The 14,715-nt window shown below is 42.5% G+C and overlaps 1 protein-coding gene across 6 annotated transcripts in view; it reads right to left on the reverse strand.

Moving 5' to 3' along the window:
* Positions 1–12,551, reverse strand: part of PTPDC1 (protein tyrosine phosphatase domain containing 1) — an 18,340-nt gene extending 5,789 nt beyond the window's left edge. The window contains exons 1-3 of one of the 6 annotated variants that reach the window (XM_085235725.1): positions 12,478–12,551; positions 3,399–3,491; positions 581–752 (exon numbers count right to left, since the gene is read on the reverse strand). In XM_085235725.1, coding sequence (XP_085091851.1) covers positions 581–752; positions 3,399–3,483 — 257 coding nt within the window. In that variant the 5' untranslated portion in view covers positions 3,484–3,491; positions 12,478–12,551. The other 5 variants (XM_010718460.4, XM_085235727.1, XM_019620056.3 and 2 more) reach the window with 5 other exon arrangements.
* Positions 12,552–14,715: the final 2,164 nt, after the last annotated feature.

Genomic DNA, 14,715 nt, shown 5'->3' on the forward strand with positions numbered 1-14,715 from the left:
TTTACATTAATAAGAAGAATAATTATGTTAATTCCTGGGAATTAATTTGCCAAGATAAGGCTGCTGTGTTATTTTCATTATGACGTGCTGCTGATGTACTAGAAATTCTTTTTCAAAAATCTCTTATCATACAGTGTTAGTGATGAATCCTGTTAAGCGGATACAGATATTACACATCAAAAAACCTTTACTGGAATTGTTTGAATGCCAGTCCAATTAACATAGTAAAACATTCCTTTGAATGGAAATCTGAGCTGCTCCCTGCTTGGCCCTTTAAGGCTTTTATGCTTCTGCACAGCATTCACTGTTAGAAGATCAGTAAGAATGTGAAGGTGTGCTTCATGTCAGTATTGCCCTATATGAATATGCTTCTTTCAAACATATTTAATCTCCAATAAATTTTTTTACCTCACTTGAAATTCCATTACGAACACATTCTAACTCCTTTGAATTTAAATCTCAGTGAAAACTCTCGGTAGTGCAGGATATTTTTATTAGAATTCATGTCCGTTTACTTTGACTTCTCTTTTTATATATATAAAAGCTCCAGTTACATTTGACAGTAAATGCTGCATACTACCAAGAAGAGTAGAGCCCCTTAATAGCTTGCTCCTGGTCACTCCATCGAGCCGGATTCTCATACTTGCACGCACGACCCCCGCATGCCATCGAGCACTGCATGTGCCCAGGGATGACGTGGCGAAGGCGCTCCCCCACTTTTGTGTATTTTGCTGTCGGCCGCCTTGAACTTCCTGTAACAGAGGCAAAAACCCCCTTAATAAGAGCCTCGTGAATTCATCTCCACCCTACAAGTATTTGTTCAACCTTAAATGATAAAGTTACAAAGAGCATAAATATACAGTTTATGTTTACAACTCATTTTTCAAGGCAGACTCTAAGGATTCTGAGGAAAAAACCCATTTGCTTGCATTACTAAAGCTGGTGTTTGTCACAGCAAATGTGTTCTTTTCCTGATGAAGCTATCAGCGTGCAATACCCCGTGCAGGGGAACAACTGACAGTCACCTGAAATCAGAAAGAGCCACATATGTGTGGCAGGTGTATGGAGGTGTGCTTCTATTTTATGTTACAATGAAAAGCATGCATTAATCTTCAGATAAGAAATCGATGAGCAAAATATCAAACACAGGAAAAAAAATACTATTTTACGCATGTATATATAAAATACGATCAACAGAAGTGTATGAATTTGTTAACAGAGCCAACAACAACAACAGAACTGCCAACAGTCTTAACGAGAACTACTTTACTTTTTTTCTCAGGAAAAGTTGCATCCAGCTCCTCGGGGCTCAGCGACGATATTGCCACCATCACCCGGTGCGTCGATGATGAGAGAACCTCTACAACTGAGCTCCGGCGCCTCTGGATGATGCGAAGAAGGGGATCGGAGGAAGAATGCCTCCGACCCTGGAAAAAGTTGCTAAAAATACTCACTGCTGAGCGCCGCCGCGGTGAGCCCTGCATGATGACCAGCCCCAGTGACAGCCCAGCGCGGCTGCCGAGCAGGCACGGGTCTGAAAGCCAAGTTGCTCAGCGCTGAAGTTGCAGCGAGATGCGCATCCCTCCGTCTGCTGGAGCAGCTAGTCAGCATGGGCTGAGCTGTCTCCATAGTGACAAACAATGAGGGCTCTGCTGCCAGCCAGCCCCGTGGCAGTGACATTCTATATGAATTGATTCTGTTTGGGACAAAGTGTTCCGCTGCTGATGAAAATAGTTGCATTTCAAGTAGATAATTTTGAAAATGGACTGGGAACAACCAAAACATTTTTCCATAAACAATGTGAGTATTTTAGTTAGTTGTAAATAACATACATTCAGAACTCAGGCACAAAATAGTATATTCAAGAGAACAATCAAAATGTATTTGGAGGCTCTGCTTCCTGAGAAATCTGTAAGTACATTATACACCCCCACCTCCTGGTTTTACATTCCACAACCACCTCTCTCCCTCCGCTGAGCTGCTGCAAAATGCATCATTAGCTCTGTAATAATTGGGATTAGTGTGCTCCTACTGAAATGGCTCATTGCATGATGAATTGTAGACTGTTCACTCTGGACCATTCATATCTTCTAACAAACACAATTTGTTACTCAAAACAAAAGGCTTATTTTTTTTCAGGGCACAGCTCTTTTATTAACCAGAGCTGTTAGCCCTACAGAGTGAGATAAAGCAGATTATAGGGAGGAGAAGATGCATCAGTTGAGTGTTTTAGGCTTTTGAAGGTAGATATTAGGTGGCAAATTGCCTCCCACTTTGCTGCCAGCGTGCTAAGAAGGAGAATGAGCTGGCCAGGAAGATTACTGCGTTTTCAAAAGCACAACATTCTCAAGCAACTTATGTGGAGAATGGATTACAGAAATGTGGTTGTGGGTTTTTTTTTAAAGTCATCCAATTGTCTGAGTGTTAAAGGGGAGAGAGCAGAGAGATGAGGAAAACTCACCATAGCTTTGGTCAATTAACAAAATCGCACTGTGTTTTCGTTAGGATGTATACTGTACGTTCAGTCTGATTTTTCCTTTTGTGTTATGGAAACATAACCCTTAAAGAGGAAATGTATATGAGAAAGCTCTTTTCTGATACAAAATCATGAGGCAAAAATCTGCCGTTTCTTCCAGGTACTGAATAGGGACTGAGTGACTGAATATTGAACACTGCAGCCCCACTCTTAAGACACAGTAAGGATTTCTGTAGAAACCAGGCATCTGGAAACATCTGTGGTGATGTCGTATGTGAAAAGGAGAACGTTAAAGCTCAAAGATCTGACTACCCTAATGAAGCTGATATAAGAAGATTGGGAAATACTTAAATATGCTTTTATTCTGGGTGTCAGGTTGAAGAGAAGGGAAGGAGATGAAAAAGGTTCTTCAAGTGCTGCCTATGTCCAGCAAACAAACAAACAAAAAATGCTTTTGAGTTAATCACATTCTTTCTCACATTTAATTCTTAACTCTTTTTCTTCCCAGAATCTTTTCTCCTGTATATATCAAGTGATAATGGAGCCAGAGATGAGCAAGTGAAAATGCTGCATACCATTATTTTTCCACTTAATGTAGCATGATTTGCAAGTACTCACCCAGAAACTTTCAATATTGGAAAGGGTTTTTTTGTTGAAGGTTTTTTGTGCCTTCAGAGAGCTAGGCAGCTTCTGAACATGGAACCATCTCTTTAAGCAAGAGACTTGGCAAATTGAAAGTTACTGAAAAGTTTGACATCTCAACACATCGTGGCAATGAGAAGTCACACAGTTTGTTTTTGTTACAGACATTTTATGCTTAAAATTTGGGAATAATGTCCATTTTTCCCCTATGGAAAATTGCTTCTTTTTCAGAATTTATTTAAGCTGTTTATATGAATAGCATAAGTGAGAAAATCATTACCTGAACTCATATTTGCAAGATACACACTGCTCTCTAGCAACGAAGAGTATGGTAGTTCATTTTGCAGCAAAACTCCTGCAGCCATCGCAGTACCTGTGGAAACAGTAGTATGTTTGCTGTCACTCTACAAGCTCAAAAATGCAAAATAAAGCTGAATTAAAGCTCAGTACCTGGCACCTGATTACAAAGTCGTCCAAGGGATAAGATCTGGGCATTCGGGCATAGACCATTACTTTCTTTTTGGTGTGCAATCTTAAAATTCACCAGTTCTGCTATCTGTCCTAGCAATAAGAAGTCACCTGTGTATTTCCAGCTCCAGAGTCTGGCTGATGATGTACCTTACAGTTGTGTTTTATATGCACAGGAGCCACTCACCTAAGAAACCTGTACAGCCATCTCAATTTTCTCAAATTCTTAAAAGTAAACATACAGCTATAAATCTTGAACTGGAAGCTTCCAAGGGGCAGTTCCAGCAAAACCAGTGATGATAGCACTACTTCCAGATCATACAATTTATAATTTTAGTCCAAACAGACTATGTGTAAGGTACGTGCCTTCTCTGCTCTCTTTCCTCCATTCTGTTTTAGTAAGCTGGCAAGTTTGAAATCACGTATATGAAGGTTCTCCTCTAATAAGAAAACAGAACACAAGACTGTCTAAGCAGAAAGCATGTTTTCCTATAATACAAAGCAAGCTGAAGAAATTGTATCTGGAAAACAGATAATACAAGGAAAGCTGTCAGTGAGAACTTATTAATCAGTCACTGTGATGTTTAAGTAAAACAACTTCATGGCTCCTGAGTGCACATCTTTACTTCTCTTATCTCAATAGTAAAATAGTTGCAAATACAGTACTAAAAAAAAGCATGTCCATGCTGTAACTATTGAAACTCTTCTAAATAAACTTCAGTCCCAAATTCTGCAAAAATACTAAGATTCAGTGCCACAGTGTTCTAAGAGACAGGTTTACTACAATCATGATAATGAGGATTATTACGTGGTAAACAGTCCAGTGCTGTGTTGAGGTATTAACTGCTTGTCATTCATTCTGCATGAATATTATCTATATAATATGTTAACTATAATTCTGAGTAATTGCTTTAGGTAAATAATTGAATCAATTCACATGAAATTTCATTTACAGATACTGTATTATCTAACACATACTAATATTGAAACTGTTCTTCTATAAACAGTGTTTATGGACTTTATTCCACATCAGTGTCACCGAGTACAGCTCTGTCCCTCCCAGATGCTTATGGTGGGAACAGCATGCACGTACACACAAGCAACCCATTAATATCTGCTGCATCAGTGGTCTCAAAAAGATGAGAATTGCATTTGTCTGTGAAAGCCAAGGGGTCTTTTGAAAGTTCATTGATGCTAAGCAAGACATTCCTTATGTAAATATGTATATTGTGAAGAATGTTCATTAAGATGAGTCTTAATGTAGAATAGAGACACACATTTTCTACTCAGCTGCTTGACCATCTGACTGCACTTTACAAGTCCATCCCATAATAAACAGGCAGGAATACATGCTTGTACTTGCATTCTGAGAAGCTCTACTATCTCTGTGTTTTTTTCTCCAGTGGCTTTTGAAATCAGTAAGGGATGATTTTCACAGTCAGAGGAAACTGCAGCTCAAGAAATCACTATTTTATCCCCAGAAGTTCCATTTACTGTTAATACAGTTGAACTGCAATAAATAAATAAATAAATAAATAAAGTTTTTATTTCTCAGAAAAATCTTGATAGCTTCTCCAGGCAGCATTTGAACATGTCAGCTCTCATCACACAGGCAGCAGGAGCACCAGCAGTCACACCACTCAAGACCAAAGGGTAAAAGCTGTGTTTTGAGATAGTAAGTACTAATTTGGTGTTGCTGTTACTGCAGAGATGCATTACATTCCTGCACTGATAAAAAGTGTTGAGAGCTAGAATAGTGTTTGGGTCAAAGGAACAACTCTGCTTTTCCAATGTACTGCATATTCTTAGTTTTAAAAGGTCCTCTTCAGCATTCTGTTCATCAGTTAGCACCTGGTAGACGCTAGAGAAAATCAAGCCTCAGATGTTATTCCAGGTCATGTTCCTTATGAGCTCTCCGAGGGAGCTGAGTCACGTGCCTTGTGGCAGTCATGACACCACCTTAATCAGATCTGCTCTGTGCCATGCTTTTCTATTGCCATGACAGCAAAGAGGCTGCTCTTTTAATCCTGGTATCACAACTTAAGAAATGGAACAGTGTCTTAGGTGATTGATGTTCCATCTCTTTACCGTGGGAAGCAATGTCGTTACGCTTGCACAAACAACACAGGTAATGAAACGGGAGTAAAAATAACATCTGTGGTGCTGGCTGACTGAAACAAATGGCAGAACCACAGTGCCCAGGGAAATGGGGGACTGTTGGAGCCAGACACCAAGCACTGAGGGGATATTCCAGCAGGCCCCTTAAAGGCATGCATTCTGCAGTTGCTTTGGTGTTTCTCTGTGTACCTTGGAGGGCTTTTCCCCATTTCTGTGCAAACCAGTTCCTAGCAGAAAGGATGTCTCAGATTTTCTTGCCGATTCACTTATTGCATTTGGTAACAGATGACAGCTGTCACATCCAACTTGCTGTGTCATATAATCAGAGGTGGATTTCTGTCAGAGAAAATTACACAAGCACACTGTGCTTCCTTAGGTGAGATCAGTCTGTGCTCCCACTTAGTTTCTAAGGGGTGATGCAGCCTCTAGAATAAAAGAACCCTTAGTGAAGGAACAGGTTAAGCAGCAAAAAGCCATGCAGCAGGTAGGACAAGTGAAAGACGGGGGCCTGCAACTGACTGGTGGGCAGCTGCCCAGAAAGGACGAAAGAAAAATCACATCACTTACTCCACAGCCCAAAACTGGCTGAGATGTTATTCTGCCCTGCATACCGGATGAGCATTTCCTATGATTGCAGGATCTGGAAATCAGTGTTTTCCAGTTGCTGGGCTGAATTTTTGCTTCAGAATGGACTGAGAGAAGGAAATAATGTCTGATGTTTTAGCAGCCACAAAACAAGCCCCAGAGTGCTAGGATTCCCACTATATCTTAGCAATTAATATGGTTGTTTAACAGATGCAGTTACTGTCTTCAGAACATGCTTTCAAACAGGAGAGTTTGCGTTCCAAACTGGAATGATTCCAGTGGTGGCAGTGCAGCTGCCTCCCCACATTTCTGTGGAGCTGTTTACTAACAGTGAGGACCCATTTCTCCAGATTTGTATGAATTTGGTAACCTAGAATATGACAGCAGACCACACATTGAAAAGATTGATTTCATGTATTATCATGAAAAATCTGGGATAATCTTTCCATTGTAAATACATTGCATTCATACAAGAGAGGCAAATGCTGGTGCTTATGCCTGTCATATAAAATGTGGAGATCACTTGTAGTATTTTGCTTTTAAAGTGAGTTGTTCTCCCTCCTGTAGCATTCACAGACAAGGAACAAGCAAATGGGCAACCTGCTAAAGGAACACGGTCAATGCAACTGCAGGTAGGGGCCACACTAGGTTAGCACCTAAGCCCACAGGTAACATTTACTCCATGGCCTGGTTCTGCAAGTACTTATCTTCTTGAATGGCTTTGCTCCTGAGAGCAGTCCCACAGAAGTCAAGAGGATATCTGTCTAAATATCAGATTATATGGGATAAAGTTTCATTGCCTGAACGCAAAGTTCCAAAAACTGCACTAATTAAGATGTTTAGAAATTAAAGACCACTCAGTTAACAAGACAAAGCAAAAATGTGATCACGTGAGGACTGTTTATAATTAATGACAAGGTTAAGGGCTTGATTGTTATGAATGGTGAAACAAAATCAAAAGCACTACCTAGGAGCTACATCAGCAATTGGAAAAGGCAAATAAACACACTACAGGATAGTATTAATTTGAACGCATCTTCATACCGTTCAGAGGTTTATGATTTACACAGCAGAACAGTATTGCAGCTGTTGTAGAACTGCTCTGATTTCACACAGCCAGAACTGATTTGTTACTTCCATAAGTGAGTGGTAACTTAACCCTTAGGAAAAAAAATTCAGCATTTGTTTTAATTTAAGGTGAATGTCATTTAATCATTACACATTGTACTTAGAGGACTATAACTGCTTTCACATACAAAAAAGACAAAAGAATTTAATTCATTAGAAAGTTACGTAGGTGCTGGTCTGGTGATTCACTATTTGCTATTAATAGCTTTTTTTACATGAATAGCAACGGAAAATGGGCAGGTCTATCAACTGACTGGATTCATCTCATTGAGTCACGTCAGCTTTCGGTGCCAACGCAACAGTTAACAGAAGTTGTCTTAACCTGCCTTGCACAGGCTAGCAACCAGTAATTACTACTGAGAAGTACAAGAGGGGTGAAAATGAATAAAGGAACTGCTCTACAAACAACACGAGTGACTCCGATATTCCTGATCATGAATATCACGTTTACTGTGACAGATTTTTGTATGTAAGACTACATACAAAAGAATGGAATACCTTCAGTGCTGCTGAATGCTACTGAAGGAATTCGAAAGTGGAAAAGATCTAAAATGGAACTCTACAAGGTAAAGGGGTTACACCTCAAGTAGTCAAAAACGTAGTAAATTTAAGTGAGTCTTCAAACAGAAGTGCAGGAATTTCAGTCTAACATCTTACCTGTGACCCTGCAAAAAGAGTGAGTGAATGCTGATCCCTTCATGGCTGCAGTACCATCCCCAGAAATGTGCTGTAGGGAAATCCCGTTTACAGAAGAGATGCTGAATTATGTTGCTGCAGTGTTTCCTGTAGTTAATTGGATTCACGGTGGTAATCTGGGAGGAGCCAATAACTATCTTTTCTTAACTTAATACTGTATGAGGAATGCCTTGTGGGCTATGCAGATAATCATCTCATGAACTGCTTTCTGTGTCTGCCTAGATTTCAGAGGGATTGAGGCAAAGAGGCCACGCCAAGCTCTTCAAACAACAGAGCCCTCCACACCACCCTGCTCTGTCCATTCCATCCACCTCCTTTTGCTATCAGCCACCAGAAGTGTGGGTCTGCATGCACCAGCCAAGTGAGCACAGCTACAAACGCACCACATCAACTGCAGTTCAACTTAAAGCTTGAAAAGAAAATCAGATTCATGTCTCATTCTTCCTATCTGTGGTTATACCCTGAACATTTTTTTTCATTTTTCATCCAGTATAGCAAAAACTGTCATTAAAGCATATATACTGAGTGCAAATTCTCTGCCATTAACATCCCAAAAGCATAGCAAAAAGAAGTTATTCTGAATGCAAAGGATGTGATCTGCTAAAGAAAACAAAGACTTGATTTAAATAATACAAGCTAGACTAAACTAATAAAACAAGCTAAATGAGATTTGATGTTCTATTTCACCAAATCAATTACAGTATTGTCTGACAAGAAAACAGATTTCATCCATTTCCACAGCTTCCCTACGTGTCTTATTAAAAAGAAATTAAAAAAAAAAAAAAAACAAGACACAAACAAGCTAGCATTAATTAAGTGCTTACTCACTGCTCATCATTAATACCTCCCAATTACTTAGAGGGAAAAAAAAGTATGTGTGCAAGCTTCTGTAGATGAGGATGTGTTTTTTATTTAAACAAACTACAGGAGACAACGTGAGGCTGATGCCAACATATGTGTTAATGTTATGTCTTAATTCCAAACGTGTTGTCTCAGATAAACACCTGCCTTGCTGTCAGGAGGGAGATGGAGCACACAGAACAGGACCACACGGTTACAGTAATTTTCAGAAATAATGATATAGCGAGTTGTCACCGTTATTGTTGTATGGTAATAAAGGAAAGAAGAACAATGCAACTACTTGAAAAAAGGACTAAGTAGTCCTTAACATTACACTTTTTTGTACTGATGTTGCAGGGACAAAAAAGAAATCATGGGCATGAACTCAACTGCAGCTGATCATTTTAGTAAATAGCTGACATCATACATATACACACATATCAGGCCATCTGTGCAAAAAAGTCTTAATTGAAAATGGGGCTTAAAGAGTCTGAGGCCTGGTGGACCCTGGGCAGCAACCAAAGCACATCACTGCCTCCGAGGCAGAACGCAGCGCTGAGCTCCTACAAATTAAATGCCTTTGGTAGGAACCTGCGCTGAAATTTGGTAAAGCATTTGGTAGGAGGAAGTGAGCAGATTTGTCAGCGGATGAAAGAACAGAAAGACGCTTCAGATAATTAAGAAACATTAACTAAATGGAATTCTTAATAGAAGTGTAGCCTTTTTTGGAAAGTTCTAAATGTTTACACTGATTATACAACAGCAGCATTCACTTACTTGACTCTGGAGGAAGGTTTGTTCTTGGATGGTTTCAATGTTTGGTGCAGCAGCCTGCTGCTCTGCTGCATCTGTAGCTATTAGTGAGTTACTGCCTCTCATTCCTTGCACTTGTACTCTTCAGAAGGAATGGCAGCTCATTCAGCTGAACAACTGATTTTTTCCCAGAGGTCTGAAAAGCTGAGCTAGTTCCAGGAATGGGTACCAAACATGTTTGTTCCAACAGGCTTTGTCATTGCATTGTTGTCAAGATGAGGCTTTGTGCTAGGGATGACTTTTTGGGGGAGTCAGCCATTAGGCTGAAATAATCTGCCATTTTCAAAGAAAGAGTGCTCAGAGTAGGTGGGAAGCTGGTGACTAAACTAACAATCTTTCTCTCTAAGTTTGGCATTTTCCTATTTAAACAAAAGAAGAAACCCATGTCCTCTGGAAAATTCTACTGAACTGTGATGGCCACTGAAAGACATTAACAGGCTTTTCAGGTAAGTAGAGCAGGGTCACCAGGCTGCGGGCGGCTCACTCCTCCAACATCACATCGGCTGCCTCCCAGCAGCTCTGCAGTGTGATAAGCAGAGGCACCTGTCCCATGTCCTTAGGTAGAACTGCATCGGATTAGGCAGGCAGTGAAGTTATTGTCTCACAGTGAACCGAATGCAACTGAAATATCTGACCATCATTTAGACTGTACTGTTCTCATTGCTACACAAGAGCACCAAATAGTTCTAAAACCTTCAAGTTTACTAAAGCTTATCTTTCTTTATGGTTGATTAGAATTTAACACAAGCAGCGTATTTAGATTCCTAGCTGGCTTGGAACATCTCCAGCTTCATCTTTTGCTTTTTACTCTTCTTATAGTTTGGGTAATGAAAATCAATTAATGTTGCTTCATTTTCAGCTTGCGTGAAAACACTGCAGGGAATGCTTTAGTTTTGTGTTTTTCAAAAACAGTATAAAATTTTATTAAAGACTTTTTACAGGCTTAGCTATCACACTGTAAATTGATCATAATGCACCTCTACACCAGCACTGTTACTCTTGTGGGACACATACACGTGTAGATGCTTCATGAGATCCCAGAGCAACAGCCCATTGAGGAGCCCCAGCCTCATTTGTCATCTGTACTTCCTACATTCATTCCTTTCCTCTTTTGTTCCACTGTGGGATAAAACTGACGAGATGGAATACACCAGCAGTGAAATGTTAGGAAAAGGCAGAACTGAAGATTTCAGTTCAAGAGCATTCTAAAACTGACAAATTGCATCACGCATTACTTACAGATCATTCAGTACGCTCACAATGCAACTGGTGACCACCAGCTATGGAAACAGGCTGCAAGCACTTGTTCAAACACAGGCTTTGAAATTAAAGAAAAACTGCAATTTCAAGGAAATACAGGTTAAAAAGGGAGAGGAGAGCTGCCACTGGGCTACAGCAACCCACTTCAGCTCTGCTTTGTGAGACAGCTCGTTTTCTGACCACGGAGCACTGTGGCAAAGCCCTCATTCAGTCGCTGCCTGTTTTGGGTTAGCAGCTCCGTCTCTGAAACACCAAATGTTGGGTTGTTGGAAAACAACAAAATTAGGAAATTAATTCCTTCCCTCATACAACTTCTGAAGAGCCATCACAGGCTTTGCCAGTTTGTGCCGACCTTTCCAAAAGCACTGCTTAGTGTATGCATGACATCTAGCAAACACTGGCCCTGCAGCAGAACAGCTATGGAGGAAACACTCAACAAAGCTCAGCTGCTCAAAAACAGCACATAAGGTGGCAAAGAGGAACTGATGAGGAAATGAAAGAGATGGGAGGGTCGGTAGTCCTTTTAAAAATGCACCTAAGGAACAAAATGGTTGAGCTTTGCTGTGTTGGGACTGCTTGAGTGAAGAAGCAGAGCAAGTCAGCAAACCGAACAGGGAGCGTCAGGGAGCAGGAGGGCCACAGCCGCTCATGAGGGCTTTGCTGGCTCTCGTGATGAAATTCAGGCCAGGAAGCGCTCCAGTGGAGAGAAACTGAAGGAGCAGGTACGATTTTATGTAATTTACAGCAACAGTGAGCTATCCAAAACCAGGAGCAAAGTCGGTTACAAGTTCTTCTGACAAACAAGCACAGCCAACATTCGGGCACCGCCGTTCCCGTTCTCTGCGGTGCGAACGTGGCGTTGCACAGCAGCCCGGCGCTGTGCGAGGCGGGGCAGCAGCACCGCAATCCCGCGCCGCGTCTTCCCGCGCCATTCGGCGGCTGTCCCGTCCGCTCCCGGCTCCCTCACAAACCGCGCTCGGAGCCGTCCCCGTGTTTTTGATGGAGACCTGAAGGCACGCCGTTAGGGTCAGCCCGTGCTGCTTCTCTGTCAGACCTAATTAGAGGATTACACCGCTAATTATAGCTCTGGAGCGCTGTTCTTACAGCACGGCCCCGAGGACCGCCTCCGCCGCTCGCTTTGCCTTTGTTTCATCGCACATGTGGCTCTGTGTATGTTTTATTACACAAACCGCCCATGACAAGAACAGAGGGACGGATGATTCAAGCAACACGTCACTGCAAACGCCGGCATCAGCGCTGCGCGCGTCCTTTCGGGCTCCATTACCCAACGGATACCCTACCCCGCCCCGCCCCGCGCAGCCCCAGCGGCCCGGGCTGCCCCAGCCGCGGCCGCCTCCGGCCGGGGCGTGGCGTCACCCGCCACCACTGATCGACCGCGCTGAGCACGGCACCGGGACGGCCGCGCGCAGGGCTGGGGGCGCCGCACCCACCTGCACCGCCGCTCCGCCGCCGCTCAGCCGCCACCCGGCGTGGGGAAGGCGGGGCCGGGCCGCGCGCATGCGCCGCTGGCGGGGGAGCGGAGTATGGCGGTGCCGGGCCTTGGGAGGGCGGTGAGGAGGCGGCGGTGGAAGGCTGGGATGCGGTGTAACATCTGTTAGTCGCTTACCGAGGCACCGCCTGCCGGCTGCTTCTCATAGGCGCTGCCTGGCGTCCCGGGGCAGCTTCCCATGCTGCGTCGGTAGCGAGGTTGGGTGAGAGGAGGAATTCCTTCTGGCTTGAAGAAGTAAACGCACAATATTTTGTAGCAAAATTTTAGAAATACAGCTGTTGAATTGTTGTATTACGTGGTTAGTTCTTGCTTGCAAAACTAATAGCTTTTAAATGTTGTGAATAGTTGGGGGTGTAGCATTATAGACTAGAAAGCATGTTGTAAGGCTATTCTGCTTTACAGCAAAAGAAACAGTAATGACACCACGTGAGTGGGCTTGCCAAGCATCAAAGGAAGCCTCCTTGTCTTCCAGCACCCCTGTATGTAGCATTAGAAGGCAGGTTGCCAAACTTACCTCTATCCAAGGACAAGCAGGTGTTTAGAAATAATGGCTGAGTGAGCAAACACTACAATTTTGGTACCTATAAATTACTTGTAATAGGCATTCTCATACTGAACACGTGTCAATGAAAAGAGTTCATCTAGAGGGTGAGTGAAGAAGACCACAGGATGAAGGAAAAGGCTGCTGAATGGGCTGTCATGATGCTAGAAGGACACCAGACGGTAGAAGAGACCGTGGAATAGAAGACTGGAAACCTAATAAATCACTGCCTGAGATAGGTGTGTATATATTAATTATCTCATGGGTAATTGATGAATATGTACTATCAGTGGAAATTGATGGACTCTGAATCATGTCATCTTATGGTGAAAATATCCCCAGTGCTTCCCGGCACTGCTGATAAAGAATGCCTGACTGAACGGTAACAAAGCTGTGCTGTTAAGTTTGTAGGCATCGATTTCTTCGATCACTCCTCAGCAGGAGCACTGCCATGGGCACCTCCTGGAATGCTGAGCTGTTTGTGCCTTGGGATACCTGCCCCCGAATTGGTGCTCGTGTAATTACATGATACACAAACTTCTTGCAGGAAGAAGCATGCGTTCAAGTTCGGTGATGTTTCTGGGTACATCAGTGAGATTCTGTAGGGCTGAGTTCAAAGCAGACACCTGCGGAGTAACTCCATGAGGCTGAACCCATCTTTCCCAGATCTACATCCTGCTGTTGGGATCTTAGAAACCTTACCTGGTTGAAACTTGTTGTAGATCAGCACATGCCACCTTGTGGCAAATTAACAGCGTGCATCTGTGCTATTTATTCTCAACTCTTCAAACTTTATTCCTTATTAAGATACTGCCTTCCTTTTATATTCCTTGTATTTTGGGGCTCAGATTGCTTCAACTCAAAGTTCCTGTGCTTCACTGCAGTAGTTCGTACACATTTTGGAGATCCACCTGTGATGTTTTGCACTTTGATCTCATGTTCTGCCAATATAAAGCGTGTTTGTTGGCGAGAGATGCTCAGCACTTTCCAGCTCAAAGCCTGCAGGTAGCTGGTGAAAACTACCTGGTTAATCTGGTGAGTAAGACGCTGTGAGGAGCACAGGATGTTTACCTTCAAACTTGTACCGTGATTTCAGCATCCAGGTAGCTCCTGCTCCTTACCTCTCTTGTGCAAGCACTGAATTTAAATGCGTTATTCCTGCTCTTGTTTTCTCAAGTCCCACTTGCTTACTGTCACAGTGTCCTTTTCCAGCGTAAACACAGCGTTTACAAAGATGATTTAGGCTTTCACTGCAAGCCTTTCATTTGCAGTGCTTATGCAGGCACATCACTGCACGGGACAATGTCTCTCTTGTTCACAGTGAACATCAGTGTTATGGGAAAGGGAACAAAAGGCTGAAAGGGGTAATCAGCAGATGCAGTGAAACAAGGCTGTAGCAAGAAAAAATAGCTGGAGGGGCTGCTTCTGAGGCTGGAGGAGTGCTCAGTGGAAGGTGGCAATGCCTTCCACAAAGACATTGAGGAAATGCTGCTGCAGTAGGTGAAGGTGTGACCTGCTCTTTATTTTAGTAATCTGCTTTTATCGTTCATCTGTGTGTAACCTTTGGATCTTTTAAAAAAACTTCTTAAGTACTTTTTATTTTACAAAGTCTGTAATGGTTGAAGTTGCATGCAACCC

The sequence above is a fragment of the Meleagris gallopavo genome, chromosome 14, assembly GCF_905368555.1.
Source record: "Meleagris gallopavo chromosome 14, MGAL_WU_HG_1.1, whole genome shotgun sequence".
In the NCBI taxonomy this organism is placed as follows: Eukaryota; Metazoa; Chordata; class Aves; order Galliformes; family Phasianidae; genus Meleagris; species Meleagris gallopavo.